At 32.7% G+C, this 15,693-nt stretch overlaps 2 protein-coding genes and 1 long non-coding RNA gene across 3 annotated transcripts; all 3 read right to left on the reverse strand.

Moving 5' to 3' along the window:
• Positions 1–1,037: 1,037 nt before the first annotated feature.
• On the reverse strand, positions 1,038–7,110 carry LOC146898701 (MLP-like protein 31). Its single transcript, XM_085734131.1, has 2 exons — positions 6,843–7,110; positions 1,038–1,564 (listed from the first exon to the last, which is right to left on the reverse strand). Exons 1-2 carry the CDS (start codon positions 7,027–7,029, stop codon positions 1,281–1,283), a joined length of 471 nt encoding a protein of 156 aa, XP_085590257.1. The 5' UTR covers positions 7,030–7,110; the 3' UTR covers positions 1,038–1,280.
• A 622-nt stretch (positions 7,111–7,732) lies between these two features.
• LOC146898702 (MLP-like protein 43) lies at positions 7,733–11,208 on the reverse strand. The gene is made up of 2 exons (XM_085734132.1): positions 10,993–11,208; positions 7,733–8,200 (listed from the first exon to the last, which is right to left on the reverse strand). Exons 1-2 carry the CDS (start codon positions 11,177–11,179, stop codon positions 7,929–7,931), a joined length of 459 nt encoding a protein of 152 aa, XP_085590258.1. The 5' UTR covers positions 11,180–11,208; the 3' UTR covers positions 7,733–7,928.
• LOC146898703 (uncharacterized) lies at positions 8,541–10,983 on the reverse strand. The gene is made up of 2 exons (XR_015022198.1): positions 10,723–10,983; positions 8,541–10,666 (listed from the first exon to the last, which is right to left on the reverse strand). It is a non-coding gene; the product is annotated as an uncharacterized LOC146898703 (long non-coding RNA).
• Positions 11,209–15,693: the final 4,485 nt, after the last annotated feature.

Below are 15,693 nucleotides of genomic sequence, written 5' to 3' on the forward strand. Positions count from 1 at the left end.
TTTCCACCTCCAAGGGGATTGTGGGTTCTTTTTAATCTTGTCAAGTTCAAGGGGATCCAAGCTCCTGACATAGCAAATAAGAGTTTGAGGTGTAGAGCTTGATGGATTGCATGGGAGTTGAAGGATTCGAAGACTTGGAGAAACACCAATTTCAAGTGTTACTTGAAGATTAAGGGTTGTGGTTGCATAGGAATTGAAGATCAGAGTAATTGAGGAAATTCTTGTAATCACAACATTTGTAATCAAATTTCAACAACAGTGGAAGTCCTTGATAAACACGTACTCTATCAAGAAGAGTAGACATACCCTGAAACAAGAACGAAAGGGAAAACTACTATAGAAATTTCGGTGTTCTTCTCTTCCCTTTCCTCTTTAATTTTGCATAAATTGTAGCCTATGAATTTTAATAATTGTAGCTAGTTGATTTGATTATGATCATATTTTTAAGGGCACAAGTTAAGAAACTAAAAAAAGAAATCATAAATAAATTTTGCATTGTAAATATAAATTCTTAAACTTTTACATCATTGAATACACAAGTTCCAAGAAATAACTTCTATCTTTAACCTATTAACTTGTGCCTTAAGGGCACAAGTTAGCATTTCTCTATTTTTAATTGTAAACCTAATCTTGATTCTTTGAATTAAGATTCTTCTCAAAATCAATTTTATCGCAATCTAATTTCAATTAAGTTTCAATACATTAATTCATATACTTTGTGTTCTTTAGTGTTGGCTTGTTTTATTGCAATTAAGTTTGGTTTGAGTATTGTCTAGTTTTGTGAATTGTTTTGTGGTTGATTTCTTATAATTTGCTATGTTTAAAGAATGATTGTTAAATAGACTTTTTTTAATTTGGTCGTTAAATTCTTTGCGCAGTTTAGTATTACTATCAAAAGTAATCAGCTTATATAAAAGAAATATCGTGTTTAACTTGAAATTGGTTTTCTTGAACTATCTTCTACTTAATGCTTTAGTACCACGTACTGATGAAGATTTGGCAAACTAACCTTAAATAAATGAGAATTTATACACAAATTTAAACTTCAAAGTACACAAATATCCATTTATTTGCATCACACAATATAAGATACACTCCTCAAGACATCACCGACACATTTATTTGATACAAACGAAGGTTCAAGTGAAGCAAATATGCATGATTATGCTGCATGCCATTATACAAACATCACACTAGCTTTCATTTTATTTTATATGCGCACTCTAGCCAATTATAAAGATGAACACTTAGTTATATCCATAAAAGCCAACTCCGTTAACCTATAGAGCTACCTTTTCCCCCTTGACAAGATGAACATCAATATCTCTAGTGCATTTGCTAAGGTAGTCCATCCATCCATTTGGAGTATCAACATCCTCATTGTTCTTCTCATAATCAATAGTCCATCTAACAGCAGAACTTCCATCAGCCTTGTTAAGCACTTCTAAGATAACCTTGAAGACCTTATAGTTTTCAATATCTCCACCAAACAGTTTAAAAGTGATTTTTTTGTTCTGATCATCAACTTCTTCGACAGTCTCATTGCATGTGTGTACCTCGCCATCTGTTGTTATGTCAGAGGCAATTATAATACCAATATATAACAATAAAATACGCTTTTTTCCTCTAAAGAAAAATAAAATATGTTTTTTTAATAGGAATATAAAAAAGTTTAGTTTCACCAAAAAAAATTAAAAATAAAAAGATATTGATAAGGATACAATATTTCTAAAAATAAAAGTATTTTATTGTTTTCATTTATATGGATACATATTTAAGTGGAGAAGTGAAGCGTTCAGAGTTCGAACTTCGTCTCCTATATATTATGCAATATTTCTACCGATTCAGCTAAACTCACAGAGACACTATGTGATAATACTGATTTCAAAATAATGATTTTTGAGAACTTAACTTTATTTATTTGACATACATACATACATACATACATACATACATACATACATATATTAAATACTTAATTCATTATAATCTATTAAACTATTTACAAATTAAGTCACTATTGGTTTAAATTATTGCCATCGTTATATATTAATAATTTATGCAAAAATTTCTTTTATTACGTATATTATTGCCTTTATAGGTTGTTTAGGTCCTTAGGTTCAAATTATCGTCTTCAAAGTATACTTTTTGTTAGACAAATTATTGCCCTCCTTGGTGTTCTTCAGCTCGCAAAACCTTTGTTTATTTCTTTTTGAACGGCAAAATTTATTTAAAATAGGGCCCTGATCAAGACGAACAGAGACCAGTATCAGTGATTACATGACAAAAGGCACTGTATATAGGCGGAATATCGAGAAAAAAAAACACCATAAAAGACACCATACGCCAATCACCTAACCAAGACCTACCTTAAACACCTATAAGAACAACAACAACCAAAACCAACTTCATCACCTAAATCAAACTCCATCGCAAACAACCAACGAAATCCATAAACCCCCGTCACTCGCTGCTCACCCAACAAAACACCCATCTAAATCAAACAACCTCTTCTTATCACCTTAATTGAGCCACACCCGAAAATGACATATTTCAATGCTTAGTCGGCCACCAACACTGCTCTACCCCCGATCAACCAATGAAAAAACCAAAATTAGCCCAAAGGAAAACTTGAATCAAAACACTGACTCCCGATCTCGAATCAAAAGCGATCGCCCCACCAAACTCTAGAATCAAATCAGTAAGGCACCCCCCCCCCTACCCAGAGAAGACATCATGACCAGCCAAACAAACAAGGAATTAGACATTAACTCCCGATCTCGAAGCAAAAGCGACCGACCCATCAAAATCCAAAACACAAATCTGTATGACATTCAACATGATGGGCGGTGTAGCAAGCATAAATCAAATCAGAGAAGGAAAAGGCTCAACTCAAAAATCACCTACACTTAAGCACCCAAACACAAAATTAACCAAAAGCACCAAGAGCTAGCGACAACGGATATGGACTTAAAAACGGAGGCGGCCTACAACTGAAACACCGAGAGCTCAATACTATCCACAAAAACACCAAAAAAATCACCAATAAAACATCCATTTCCCTACCTAAAAAACATCTGCCACCCCAATTAATCGGCTCTTGTTCATCAAATATTCCAACGCCAGATCCGAGTCCTTATTTTACACGACCACCTCATCTAAACAACACAACTAAAACCACCACACACCACCACGCAAACCTACACCTCCATAATCTCCCCCAACCATTTCGCAGCACGGCTGACACGACTACAACAATCAACCACGCACAAGAAACGTGACATTACCCCCCATCACAATCACCACACCATCACCAATGAGACAACCATGGACAAACCGACTCCCCAAAGGCTGACCAGCCGCATCAACAACCACTACAAGACATATGTCCATTTCCCAGGGATCTTTGACTGGGCCTTGAACCCCTGGAAAATTTCCTAGGAGCAAATCCAGGGACGCCCCTGGGAAAACAACTTTATGCAAGGAGGGACCCGCAAATTCAAATAACCCTAGCAAAGTGTAAAGCGGAAAAATTGAAATTTAAATTGAGACAACATCACATGGGAGTGGCAGGGTATGCAAGCCATTTGTTTACTTTTCACTCTCTTATTTATTGCTTGATTTTTAATTTTTTTTATTGAAGCAAACACACACCACACGTTTATCTCTCCCTCATTTTTTATACCTATTGATTTGGTGGACCATACAAATACACACACATCACAACCTTTTCTTTTATCACTTGCTATCTCTCCAAAGAACATAACCAAGTTCAAAACTTAGAAAGCGTACCACCCTTCCTTATTCCTTCACACAACCACACCATCGACCACCATTTTCGGTGCCATTTTGAGCGTCGGTTCACCGATCAAACAAAGTGAGACCGTTTTCTTCATCCCCCCAACGAGAGCTTTCTATTGGGCCCTTTAGTTTCACCAAGGGCCTATTTGGTTGAAGAGAAACAAGGAAGAGAGAAAGAGATAAGAGAGAAATAGAGGAGAGAACAAATTTCTTTAGTTTGGAAGGGAGAGAAAAAGGAGAGAGAGATACAAAAGTGGTGGGACCCATTGCTTTTAACAATCTTCGCTCATTTTGGAAGAAATGAAGGGAGAAAGGCCACATTTTTCCAATTTCCAAATTCACCATTTTCTTCTAATTTTGTCTTGTTGTGCTTATTATTTTCTTTTTTGTTTTGACAGATTGCTTTTTGCTTTGTTTTATGCTCAGTGATTAATTTCTTCACGTACTATTTGCTAACCGCATATTAGCTACCTATTCATTTGATCTATTTTTTTTTTTTTTGAAATTTTCATTTCATCTAATAATAGTTTATTAGTATATAACAAATATGTTAACAATTTAATCAATCAATAATTCGCTTATATCTTATAACAATTTTTTTTTACATATATCTGAAGAAGTTAAATTTGATTAGATATAATAATTTAATTAATTACCTTAAATTGATAAAAAAAAATAGTTTAAATAATCTAAATTCTACCAATTAGATTTTATAAAATTTATTTTTAAGGTTTTTTTAATTGAGGGGTATTTTAGTACTTGAAAGTAATCAACATTTCTCTCTCTTCTATTTCTCTTCAATCTCTCTTCTCTCAAACAATACATCAAACCTACTCTATTTCTCACATAATTCTCTCTTCTTACACTCTCTCTCACCACTTTCTCTCTTCACAACTTCTCATCCAAACCAAACACATCCCAAAGGAGAACTCTTTTGTGTGACCCATTTTTCTCTCGCCACCGTGCATTCATCTATAGCCACCGCGCCGGAGTTTGCAGCTCCGTTGTTGTGTTCTCTTTGTTCATGTTAAGCCATCTATTATTTAGTTTACTCATTTAGTTCTTTAATTTTTCTATTTTGTTGTTGAAGGCCAAAACATATGTTTTTGTTTAAGTGGAAAAATTTGTTATTTTGATATAGATCGAGCTACCTGTTGTTTAATTTCATCATCATGTTCGGTTTGTAAATCTAAAGAAAAAGCCCCAGTTTTTATTAAACCTAATTTCCCCTTCTATTCGAAATCAGACAATTTATAAACCATTGAATCAATTGCTCATTTCGATTGTTGAAATTCATTCTCTATTTTGAATGTACACTTTTCTTCCTTTTCAACTTTACCTCGCATGTATTCCCCCCCACCGTACCCAGTTTGTTGTTAATGTTTTTTTTCTTGTTTCTAGGATGTTGCTTGTTAATGTACCTAGTTTGCTCTTCTCTTGTTAATGTTTTTGATATGGAGTGAAGTGACTTTACTGAAGTTTTAAAGGGCCAAGTTTGTTATTTTGAGATTGTTACCACTGTTATTGATAATACATAAATCAAGAATATTGCTTGAAATGCTTGTTCAAATAAATAAAAAAAAGTCATATTGATTGAAATGAGGAAAGCCTTATATATAGTTTTTAAATTGTTCGAATCCATTTGGAATTGAAAATAGCCATCTATGAAGCTGGTATACTTTTTAATTGAAGTAGCTTAAGATTCACGAAGATGGCTTTGAAAGGAATAATTTGTGTTCAAAGATGGCCAGTGATTATGGAAGAATGTTACGAACCGGAGAAAGAGAAAAGATACAGAAGAAGGGAGGAATTGTGTCAAAATAAAAAGGATATAAAAAATGTAAAAGGGGTAGAGGTTTAATAAAATGATTTTTAAAACAATTAATTACATTTTAAAAAATGATTTTTTTTATATTACCTTTTGCTCGGGGCTGCCCCTCGCAATACCCCTCGCTTATTTGCTTGCAGATTTGACCTCTCCGTCAGAAAGTAGTGCGTCAGAAAAATCAGAGTAGGTGCATCAGATCTTGAGACAAGGATTTTGCTAGGGCTTTTGCCAAGGATTTTGTCAAGGCTTTTTATAAGGAAAGGTCCTCGTTTTTTCCCAGTGGTTTAACCCCTCGCAAAATGTTTGCGATGACCTGTTTTGCTAGGGATTCAACCCATGACAAAACCCCTATCAAATCACAATTTCACATGGCTTTCAGCCTTTTTGCCAGGGATTCCGCCCCTGACAAACTCCCAGATTTCATGTAGTGAACCACCTTACACCACCATATCTGTTGTTACCACCGACGACACACTCTCTCACCTCCTAAAATCCACCACTTTATCACCACCACCACCACATGAAACTCCAACCGAGCCACCACCCCCATCACCACCAAAACTCAGTGACCTCAAAATACTACGCATTACAACCTCCTCTCTACCACAAACCCACCATATCCCGTGAACTCTGCCTCCGCAGAGCATCACGTCCTCCTCACCACCACAAAAAAATGTGAACAACAATAGATGAGGTCGCCGACGTAGCAGCCAACCGTGACTGGAAAGCAAGGCAAGCACACTCTAACTCATAACACGCAGATCTGGATCAAATCAGATCAAATAATACGAAGTCGGACCTAAAACATTGAAACAGAACAGAAAACGTTGAAAAATAACAAAAAACGAAGCAGCCACCATGCATAAGATCCAACGTGGCGGCGTAACCCTTTTAGAAGGTGGATGGAGGTGGTGCAGCCGCAAGAGGCGCACGCACCACCCAACAGATGGCTACATCTTTACTAGCCTCGTACGGCGTGTTTGGACGGAGGGAGAGGAACACAACTTTTCTAGAGAGAAGCGGAGGATACTTTTCTGGAGAGAATTTGTTTATGTTTTCTAAAAAAAAAACCTTTTGAGAGGATACTTTTCTCAAAAGAAGTTGTTTATGTTTCAAAAAAAAAAAAAACTTTTTTTATTAGAACTATAATCATCATTAAAAAAAAATAAACATAAAATATTTTTCAAGCCAATTGAATTGGAAACATAGTTACCTATGACAAAAGTCCAATGTTTAACGGAATCACTGTGATGCCAATCTTCACCTTCGTGAAGCTTACCATGATGAACTCTTTCACAAACGTTTTGCACTTCATGAAGTTCTGATGCATATTTTTTGAAGAACTTCTCCCCTAGTGCTTTAATGCCAAGTTCAGTGATAAGCTTACCAGCGAGCACCATTTTTGGATAGAAAAAAAAAAAAACTAAATACACAATAATAGAAAGAAAGAGAAGAAAAAAAATAAATAAGGGATGTTTTATGATATGATGGTGTATGAAACCAGATGCCTTAAATAGAAATTTGATTACACTCACTATAATAGACCTATCAAATTAAATTATGCGGCCCACTACTTGTTCCCCCAACCAATGTTAATTATGCCATGATCTAATTTACGAAATATTTATTATAACCTGCTAAATCATATATAAATTTAATATATAATTTTAAAAAAAAAAAATTCCCTTCTAAAAATGCGTTTTTATCGTTTTTGTTTTGGTAGAAAAATACATTTTTATTTTTTTAAGGGAAATACATTTTTATTAATTAGAATAAAAAATAAATCATATAAAAATAATTATTATCATATATGAAGAATATGGATCATTGTTACTAATATCCGGCTTAAAAGAAATATCATTTTCAATTCTAAATTTTATGTTAAAATTCTTAAATTTTTACTTTGACAGAGCTTAAGTATTCTACTAATGGTAAATTAACCAACTAAACTTACAAATAATTTCGAAACATAGCACAATCAGGAATTAGAAGGTGGATGTGTTTGTTTGTTTGTTGTGAGCGACACATATGAATTGTAGTGTTAAGGAGATTATGCGAATAATTTTTTTTTAAAAAAAAAAAACATTTCACAAATTGCATAGATTAACTGCAAAGCACAAATATCCATTTATTTATTTATACATTACATGATTTAAGGCACACTAAATTATAAACACATTATTGTTCCATACAAACATCACACTAATAATAAAATAACGACTTATATCCACAAAGGCAGCCCCATTAAGCCATAACTACTTATTTATTACTTTCTTTATGACTTATCAATTGGATCTAATTAAGCCTTGACAAGATGAGCATCCATGTCTCTAGTGCTTTTGGCAAAGTAGTCCATATAGCCATTTGGAGGATCAATATCCTCATTGATTTTCTCATATTCAATAGTCCATTTAACAGCAGCACTTCCACCGGCCTTATCAATTACTTCAAGGATGATCTTAAAGACCTTGTAGTGTTCATCAATGTCTCCACCGAAGAGCTTGAAAGTGATTTTTTTGTTCTGTTTATCAAGATCTTCAATAATCTCATGACATGTGTGTACCTTGCCATCTGTGTTGTGATGTCGTGGTAAATCAATACAAAGAAAAATAAAAACGTTGAATATAGAAATATATATAATCAAGGTCTCTTTGCAAGGTTTTCCAAAGAAGTGATAGCCATACACAAACTGAAACAGAAAAAATATCCCACAGAACAATAGAAATACGCAAAAGAAAAAATATTTTTTTGCTGGAATGTCGGCATTAATGGCTAAGGAATGTGTAAAGGAAAATGTTAAGTGTCTCTGAGACACTCTTCAAAAACCTTTAATAGTAAGTTTTTATAAAAATCTATATAATCAAGGTATTAGAATTTGTAATATTTAACTTTTTAAAAAATATTTTCCAAATTTTTGATTATTAAAGATTTAAAGAATGCTCTAGAGCATTCATTAACAAGACCTGTAAAGCGAAACATTTATCTCTATCCTAACGACTAAAACAAAGACACCTATAAAAGGATAAGCACTGAACAGACAGTATAGTGAATTCACGGCAGTGAACAGACAGAGTGAATTCACGGCAGAAGAAAGTCTATCATGGTCACAAATATAAATGTATAGTGTTTGGGCACACACACATCAAAAGATTTTTTTTAATAATAAAAAGGAAATTGATAATAAAATGATTTAGTCATTTGAGAAAAAGGTTTTTGATAAGTATGTGACCAAATACTATTCATTTATATTTCTGCCCATACAAGAATGCCTCTTCACTGCAGTTTTCGTAAACTTGTTTCAGGATAAACACTTGCTTGGTCACAAGCATAAAAATGAGTCATTTAGACACACACACATGATCGATGGGAAAAGGATGAAAAAGAAAAGAATTAAATAATATATATTTTTAAAATAATTAAATGATAAATATTTTAATGAGTGTGTATCTAAATATTTTTGATTTGTTGTTGTATCTATATAAGTATTTCTCAATTCTCCTTGTTTTACATGTGTGTGTTAACTCATTTCACGCATTCCCCACCCCACACTAACGCATAGAAGTCAGGATAACATATATTTATTGTGTTAGTTAGTGTTTGGGTAGATGTTTCAAAATACTCCATCAATATCATGATAAATAAAACTACTCATTCTCTTTCAAAATAATTGTCTTTTTAACTTTTATTTCTATCTTGAAATAATTGTCACTTTATAATAGCAATGTAGTATTTATTATTTTTATCATTATTATACTCTTATTTATTTAATTTCATCCAATTTAACTACTTTACTAACAACAATTAATAAAGGTATTATAGTAAAAGATACTAATTTTATCGTTGAAATCAACATAATTAATCATTTCCTTAAAAATAATGCACAAACCTTAAACGACTATTTCGTACGCAATTATCCTCATTTTTGTAGTTACTTGAAAATAATCATTTCTTCTATCTTTTTATGTATAAAAAACAATAGAGAGAAAGGAAAAAAAAAGTGAGAGGTGAAGAATACAATAAGAGTTTAAGAGCATAAAAAATGGTACTAAAATAAAAAATAAAAGTTTTTAAATGAGTCTTATGTGTATACATAATTTATTTATAGTTCTTTAATAAAAACATTTATTATCCTTCAAAGATAAAAACATAATTCGATAACTCCAATAGTCGTAAACTAAAAAGAGTTCTTAAATAGATCCTCATTTGTACTTTAACATGTACATTTAGAAAATGAATAAAAAAAAAATAGAAAAGATCAAGAATCTAATTAATAAATTTGGAATTGCAGGACCAACTTTTTATCTATTTTCTTTCATATTTTAATTGTAGAAGTCGTTAGTTGTTAAAGAGATAAAATCCTTAGTTACCGACAACTCATAGGAATCTATTTTTTTTGTTCATGCGAAAGTTGTTTCAAAATATTTGTACAAATATCATTTTGGTTCTCTATTACAATGCATCAATATATTGCTTTGTTTAATTAAACTGGTATCTTCAAATATCTATCTATCTATATATATATATTAAATTTGTCAAAAAAAAAATATATTAAAGAAAATAAATTTTATTTGTATTGAAACCCCGATTATTTCACGTAAAAATAATTACACTTTTTTTTTTTAATTTTAAACCCTAATCATACAACCTTTTAAACTTTTATGAACACCTTAAAAAACTCTTATTTTTTTTGGTACAAAAAAAAACTCATTTTAAATGAACACCTTAAAAAACTCTTATTTTTTTTGGTACAAAAAAAAACTCATTTTAAATATGATTATACTATTCTTTTTTTTTTGGTAGTGGCCGGGGTTTGAACCCCGAACCTTGCATATTTTTATGCATTGTCCAACCAACTGAGCTAAGCTCACGAGGACATATGATTATACTATTCTAATGACGAATGAAAGTTTGAGATTTTCAGCAGAAATAAAATTTATGGTAAATTCATATTTAGCTATTTAAAAAAAATCACGGCACAAATTTTTTTTTTTTTTTTGTTGAGGCCATTTCTTCAGATTTTTAACCAACTAAGTTGACCTAGTGGTGGTGTTTGTTGAGGCCATTTATTCAGATTTTTAACCAACTAAGTTGACCTAGTGGTGTTTGTGATCTTAGAATATTCTCTTCTCAAAATCTCTCGTTAGATTCATTTTGATGCCAATTTTGATAGATTAGTTTAACCTATTCAAAACAAAAAGATTAGTGATAGACCGAAATCGCACAGAACTCAACTAACAAGGATCAAAATATAAATCTTTCAAAAAAAAAGATCAAAATATAAACAAAATTAATTACAGCTAATAAAATTAAAATAAAACAAGATGATTTGGTTGTAGTTTATTTGACTTAAGAAACATAATTACCTATGACATAAGTCCACTGTTTAACTGAATCAGTGCCATGCCAGTCATCACCTTGATGCAGTTTAGTTTCATGGACTCTTTCACAAAGGTTTTGTACATGGTGTAGCTCTGATGAGAATAGTTTAAAGAACTTGGCAGAGGATGCTTTAACACCTATTTCGGTGCTAATTTTACCAGCGAGCACCATTTTTGGGAGAAACAAACAAGGGATAATATGAGCAACTGGACTCAACCCCAAGCCTTAAATAGAGATTTGCTTACACTATACAATAGAACCAACTTTTTCTGCTGAAGAAAATAGAAAAACCAAATTAATAACCTACAAATTAAATATTACTACCACTTGATGGTGGTGGAGCCTGGAAAAGAAGACCAAGGATGGATTAACAAAATAAATTTTAATATATAAACACAATGTTGTTTTTGGATTCCCAAACTGTTGTATTTTGGTTTTCTATCGAAGTTAGTATTTTGGTTTTTCAAATTCTATTTTCTGTCGAAGTTGTTACTAGGTCGCTCTCTTTAAGACGTTTCGTGGCACTGCCCAAAATTGTGCAAGGCAGACTATCAACCATGCCGCCTCCAGGATAAAACAAACCCAGCTACAACTGTGCGGTTAACTACTGCAATGTAGAAAACCATTCGAGAATTACACCTTCGATATGGTACTAAGACCACTCTTTTAATACTGAAACCAATATGATATTGTAACCACTCTATTGTGGTGTTAAGACCACTCAAATATGGTGTTACCACCATTCTAATTTTTAACATCTCAAAATATCAATATGGTATTTCAACCACTCAAATATGGTGCTATGACCATTCTAACATCTAACTTCTCCATGAATTGAAGAAGAATAATATATATGTTTAAGATCATTCTTATTAAACCGAAAAGGGACTATATGGTCTTAAGAACACTCTCGATTTCGAAGGGACAGAAAGGAGTAGAAAAAGGAGAAGGACTTGTCAACACAAGTCGAAGGAGGGAGAAGAGAGGAAAAACACAGGAAGCATCAACTGCGAATTTCGGTGTGTTGAATGCACTGTGTGAGCTCTCTATTTATAGAGAAAATTCACAACTAATTAATGAGAAACTTTGGGAACAAGTAATACATTACTTTGTGATAAGTAAGTCACATATTAGATATAGTACAAAAATATCTCAATTGAGTACCAAAATATATTTCAGATCAAGTACTATAAAATATATTAGATTGCCTACCCAAATATTTCAGATTGTGTTCCAAAATATTCTAGATTGCATTCCAAAATATTTTAGCAAAACTTGGGGACTAAGAAAACACTTTCTAATAATGATTTTTTTGGTAGTGGCCGAGGTTTGATATTTTTATGCATTGTCCAACCAACTTGGGGACTAAGAAAACACTTTCTAATAATGATTTTTTTGGTAGTGGCCGAGGTTTGATATTTTTATGCATTGTCCAACCAACTGAGCTAAGCTCACGAGGACACTTTCTAATAATGATTAAATTAATTATTTAATTTATCATTTCCAAATAATAAAATATAGATCAATATATATATTTTTCCTCTAGTGCTTACTTCGTTCACATAATTATGTACCCCTATTAGAGGTACACCCCCACTATATAAACACTACTAATGTGTGTGTTCCATCCGATGTGGGACTTCCACTTTTTTCAATTAACGCAACACTAGTTCTCCCAACATGAGAATTTGTGTTTAGTCTTTTTACTTAATTTCCGCACATGTTCCAACAATCCCCCACTTGAATTTAAAAAATGGTTTCAAAAATAACGTAAAAAAACGTCTCCATAAGATTTACATAGTGGATAATATTCTGATTTAACAAGAGTTGCTTACAGCATTGAACTCTATCTCAGACATAGAATCCACACAGAAACCTTTTTCTAACGTGTATCCTAAAAGCCCGTGTGTTTATGGCCCTGCACGTCTATCCCAGTTTTAACGAACGCTCTAGATATTCTGCCCCGAATTCCATAGGAACCGGCCTTAGTTCCACATTCGTATAGGTGAGTTTATCAAGAGTACTCCTGTAGCTATGTACTCCACTCCACATAGAGTATAGATCAAATTAAGAGTTTTATTATTTCCTCCTTCTGTCACTGCAGGAATCATGCTTTCTTACTTTTCTCATAGCCTGTTCTATCACTCATGACTTGTTATTACCCACTAAACCTATTTATTGGGATCTCCAGTCATGTAGGCCGGGTTACCATCACTTGTGACCTTTGGGCATTATTCCCATCCTATTGGATGTGTTTAAGACTTTCTTAGTTATTCCTCTCGTCAAAGGATCTACTAATTCTTCATCAGTACGTACAGGATCTACTTCAACTGTTCCTTTTGAGAGTAGCTAGCTCTCTAATTCTTTATGTGTTCGTGCCTTAATAATCGTCTCTTGCCGTTGTAGTAACGATTCTCAATTTTTGTAATAGCTGCAGTACTATCACAATGAATTAACACTTATGGAAACAGTTTTACCTACTAAGGGTTCTCAACTAACAAGCATCTTATCAACTTGCTTCTTCACTAGTTTTCTCTAGTGTTCTCGTCTCAGATTCATTCCATAGTGGACTGAGTCAATGTCATTTGTTTCAACAAACAACTCCTCCAGTGATGCTCAATATGCAGTCACTGGTCCCTTTAAGGCTCATCTGAAGGATGTTCAATTTTGTATCTTGTACCACTCATGTACAATATGATACTTCTAATTTGTATCTTGTACCATTCAAGTACAATAGGATGCTTCTCATAATGTAATTCTAGAGTCATAATCTTCTTAAGGCACCTTATGACTCTTTCAATAGAATGGCAATGCTTCTCATCTGTCTACTAGTAAACTTGAACAAAATTCTCACGACGTGGCCAACGTCGAGTCTAATACATTCAATGGCATACCTAAAGGCTGCCAATGATGCTTGCATATTCTAGTTGTCTAACACCATCTCAAGTGTTCTTGAAAAGTTTTACACTTGGATCATAAGGTGTGCTTGCAAGTTTACAGTCAAATAATTACATTTCCTTAAGATATTCTCAACTTTGTGAAATTCATCGAAAAGATTCTCTTTTCTGATCTAGTAATCTTGAAACCAAGAATTACATCAACTTTGTCTAGGTCTTTCTTATCAATGTTGTTGATAAACAATGATTTCACATAATTCATAACATGAATCTTTAAACCAAATATGAGCAAGTCGTCTTCATAGAGACATATAATCGTGCAAATATTATTTCCATATTTGTTGTAAATATATTAGTCACTTTCATCCACTTTATACTCATTCGATAACATTAGAATGTCAAATTTTTCATGTCATTCCTTATGAGTTTATGTTAGACCTCACAAAGAATTATCTAACTTACTGACCTTGTTTTGTTGTCCATGAATCGCAAAAATTTCAGGTTGTTTCAAATAGATTTCTTCTTCTAGTTCACCATAAAAAAAAAAAAAAACTTTCACATCCATTTGGAGTACTATCGAGTTATGAACATCGACTAAAGGGACTAGTACTCTTATGGATATGATTCTTGTGATTGGTGAATGAGTGTCGAAGAAGTCTATATTTTTCTCCTTGTCTAAAACCTTTTACTACAAGGAGAGCCTTGTATTCATCAACTGTACCACCAGGTTTTAGTTCTTTTCCAAAATTCAAATACAACCGATTAGTTTGCAACTATGAGGCAAGTCAACCAAGTGTCATGTTTCGTTAGAATCTAGAGAATCCATTTCATCGTTTATTCAAATGTACAGAAATCAAGTAATCAATAGCACTGTATTCATAGTTTGTAGTTACTTAGATAATTTAGGGAAGGAAATATGACATGACCTAGTTGCTTTCTCACTCTCTTAACAAATTAAAACCAATCACTAAAAATATGAGCATCTTTTTCCCATCGTCTGCATTATTTATAAACATTCAATGTCGTTTAGCAATTATTAATCTAAGTCAAGGAACTTGTGGATACATGATATTGGTTCTTTCTTTTCAACAAAATTGTCTTCATACGTAAGAGCCAAGGATCAAACCCATGTCGTCTTACTTAAGGAGCCAAAACGACTTACAATTTGGACCTGCCAATTTTGTAACTGAACTATATTAATGAGCATTCATCTCAAATTACCTTCTTCTCTATATACATGTATTCTAAGCTACATTTTGATGATGTGTCACTTCACCAAAGCCTCCCTTTTCTAATTAATCTCTCATGCTTATGCCATATGGTTCACTTTTTTCCCCTTCATTTTTGACTTCTTTGTTATGTAACTTCCAATTAATTTATGTGACTCCTTCCACTACTCATATTTTTAATTTATAACCTACAAATTGAAAAATTATTATGTAACTTCCAATTAATTTGTGTAGCTCTTTCCACTACTCATTGTTTTATATTGATAACCTACAAATTAAACAAATTTGGTGCATGCTTTTATCTTCTATAAAAATCATTGCAAGAACATGCAAAAACTTGATTCCTCATTTTTTTCAAAGGGTGAATAATATTTGGAGGAGATTGAAGGAGGTAGATTTTGTCTATCCGATGAAATAACCATATTTCATTCACAAAGACATATGTATAAGGTATATTTTAGCCTTTATATTACCAAAATAATGTTGCAGCGTTTGGATTTCATTATATATATATTGTGTCTTGAACAAGTTAAATCACGTGTTTAGTCTTTGTTCTAGA

This window comes from Medicago sativa, chromosome 8 (genome assembly GCF_051527215.1).
Source record: "Medicago sativa cultivar Bolivia chromosome 8, Bolivia_mono, whole genome shotgun sequence".
Taxonomy (NCBI): domain Eukaryota; kingdom Viridiplantae; phylum Streptophyta; class Magnoliopsida; order Fabales; family Fabaceae; genus Medicago; species Medicago sativa.

Bases quoted from the DNA above. Each gene is read 5' to 3' on its own strand.
- LOC146898701 (XM_085734131.1), bottom strand. From the start codon at position 7,029: ATGGTGCTCGCTGGTAAGCTTATCACTGAACTTGGCATTAAAGCACTA. The intron at 1,565-6,842 runs GTAACTATGTTT...ACATAACAACAG, and splicing joins ACATTGGACTTTTGTCATAG to ATGGCGAGGTACACACATGC.
- LOC146898702 (XM_085734132.1), bottom strand. From the start codon at position 11,179: ATGGTGCTCGCTGGTAAAATTAGCACCGAAATAGGTGTTAAAGCATCC. The intron at 8,201-10,992 runs GTAATTATGTTT...ATCACAACACAG, and splicing joins ACAGTGGACTTATGTCATAG to ATGGCAAGGTACACACATGT.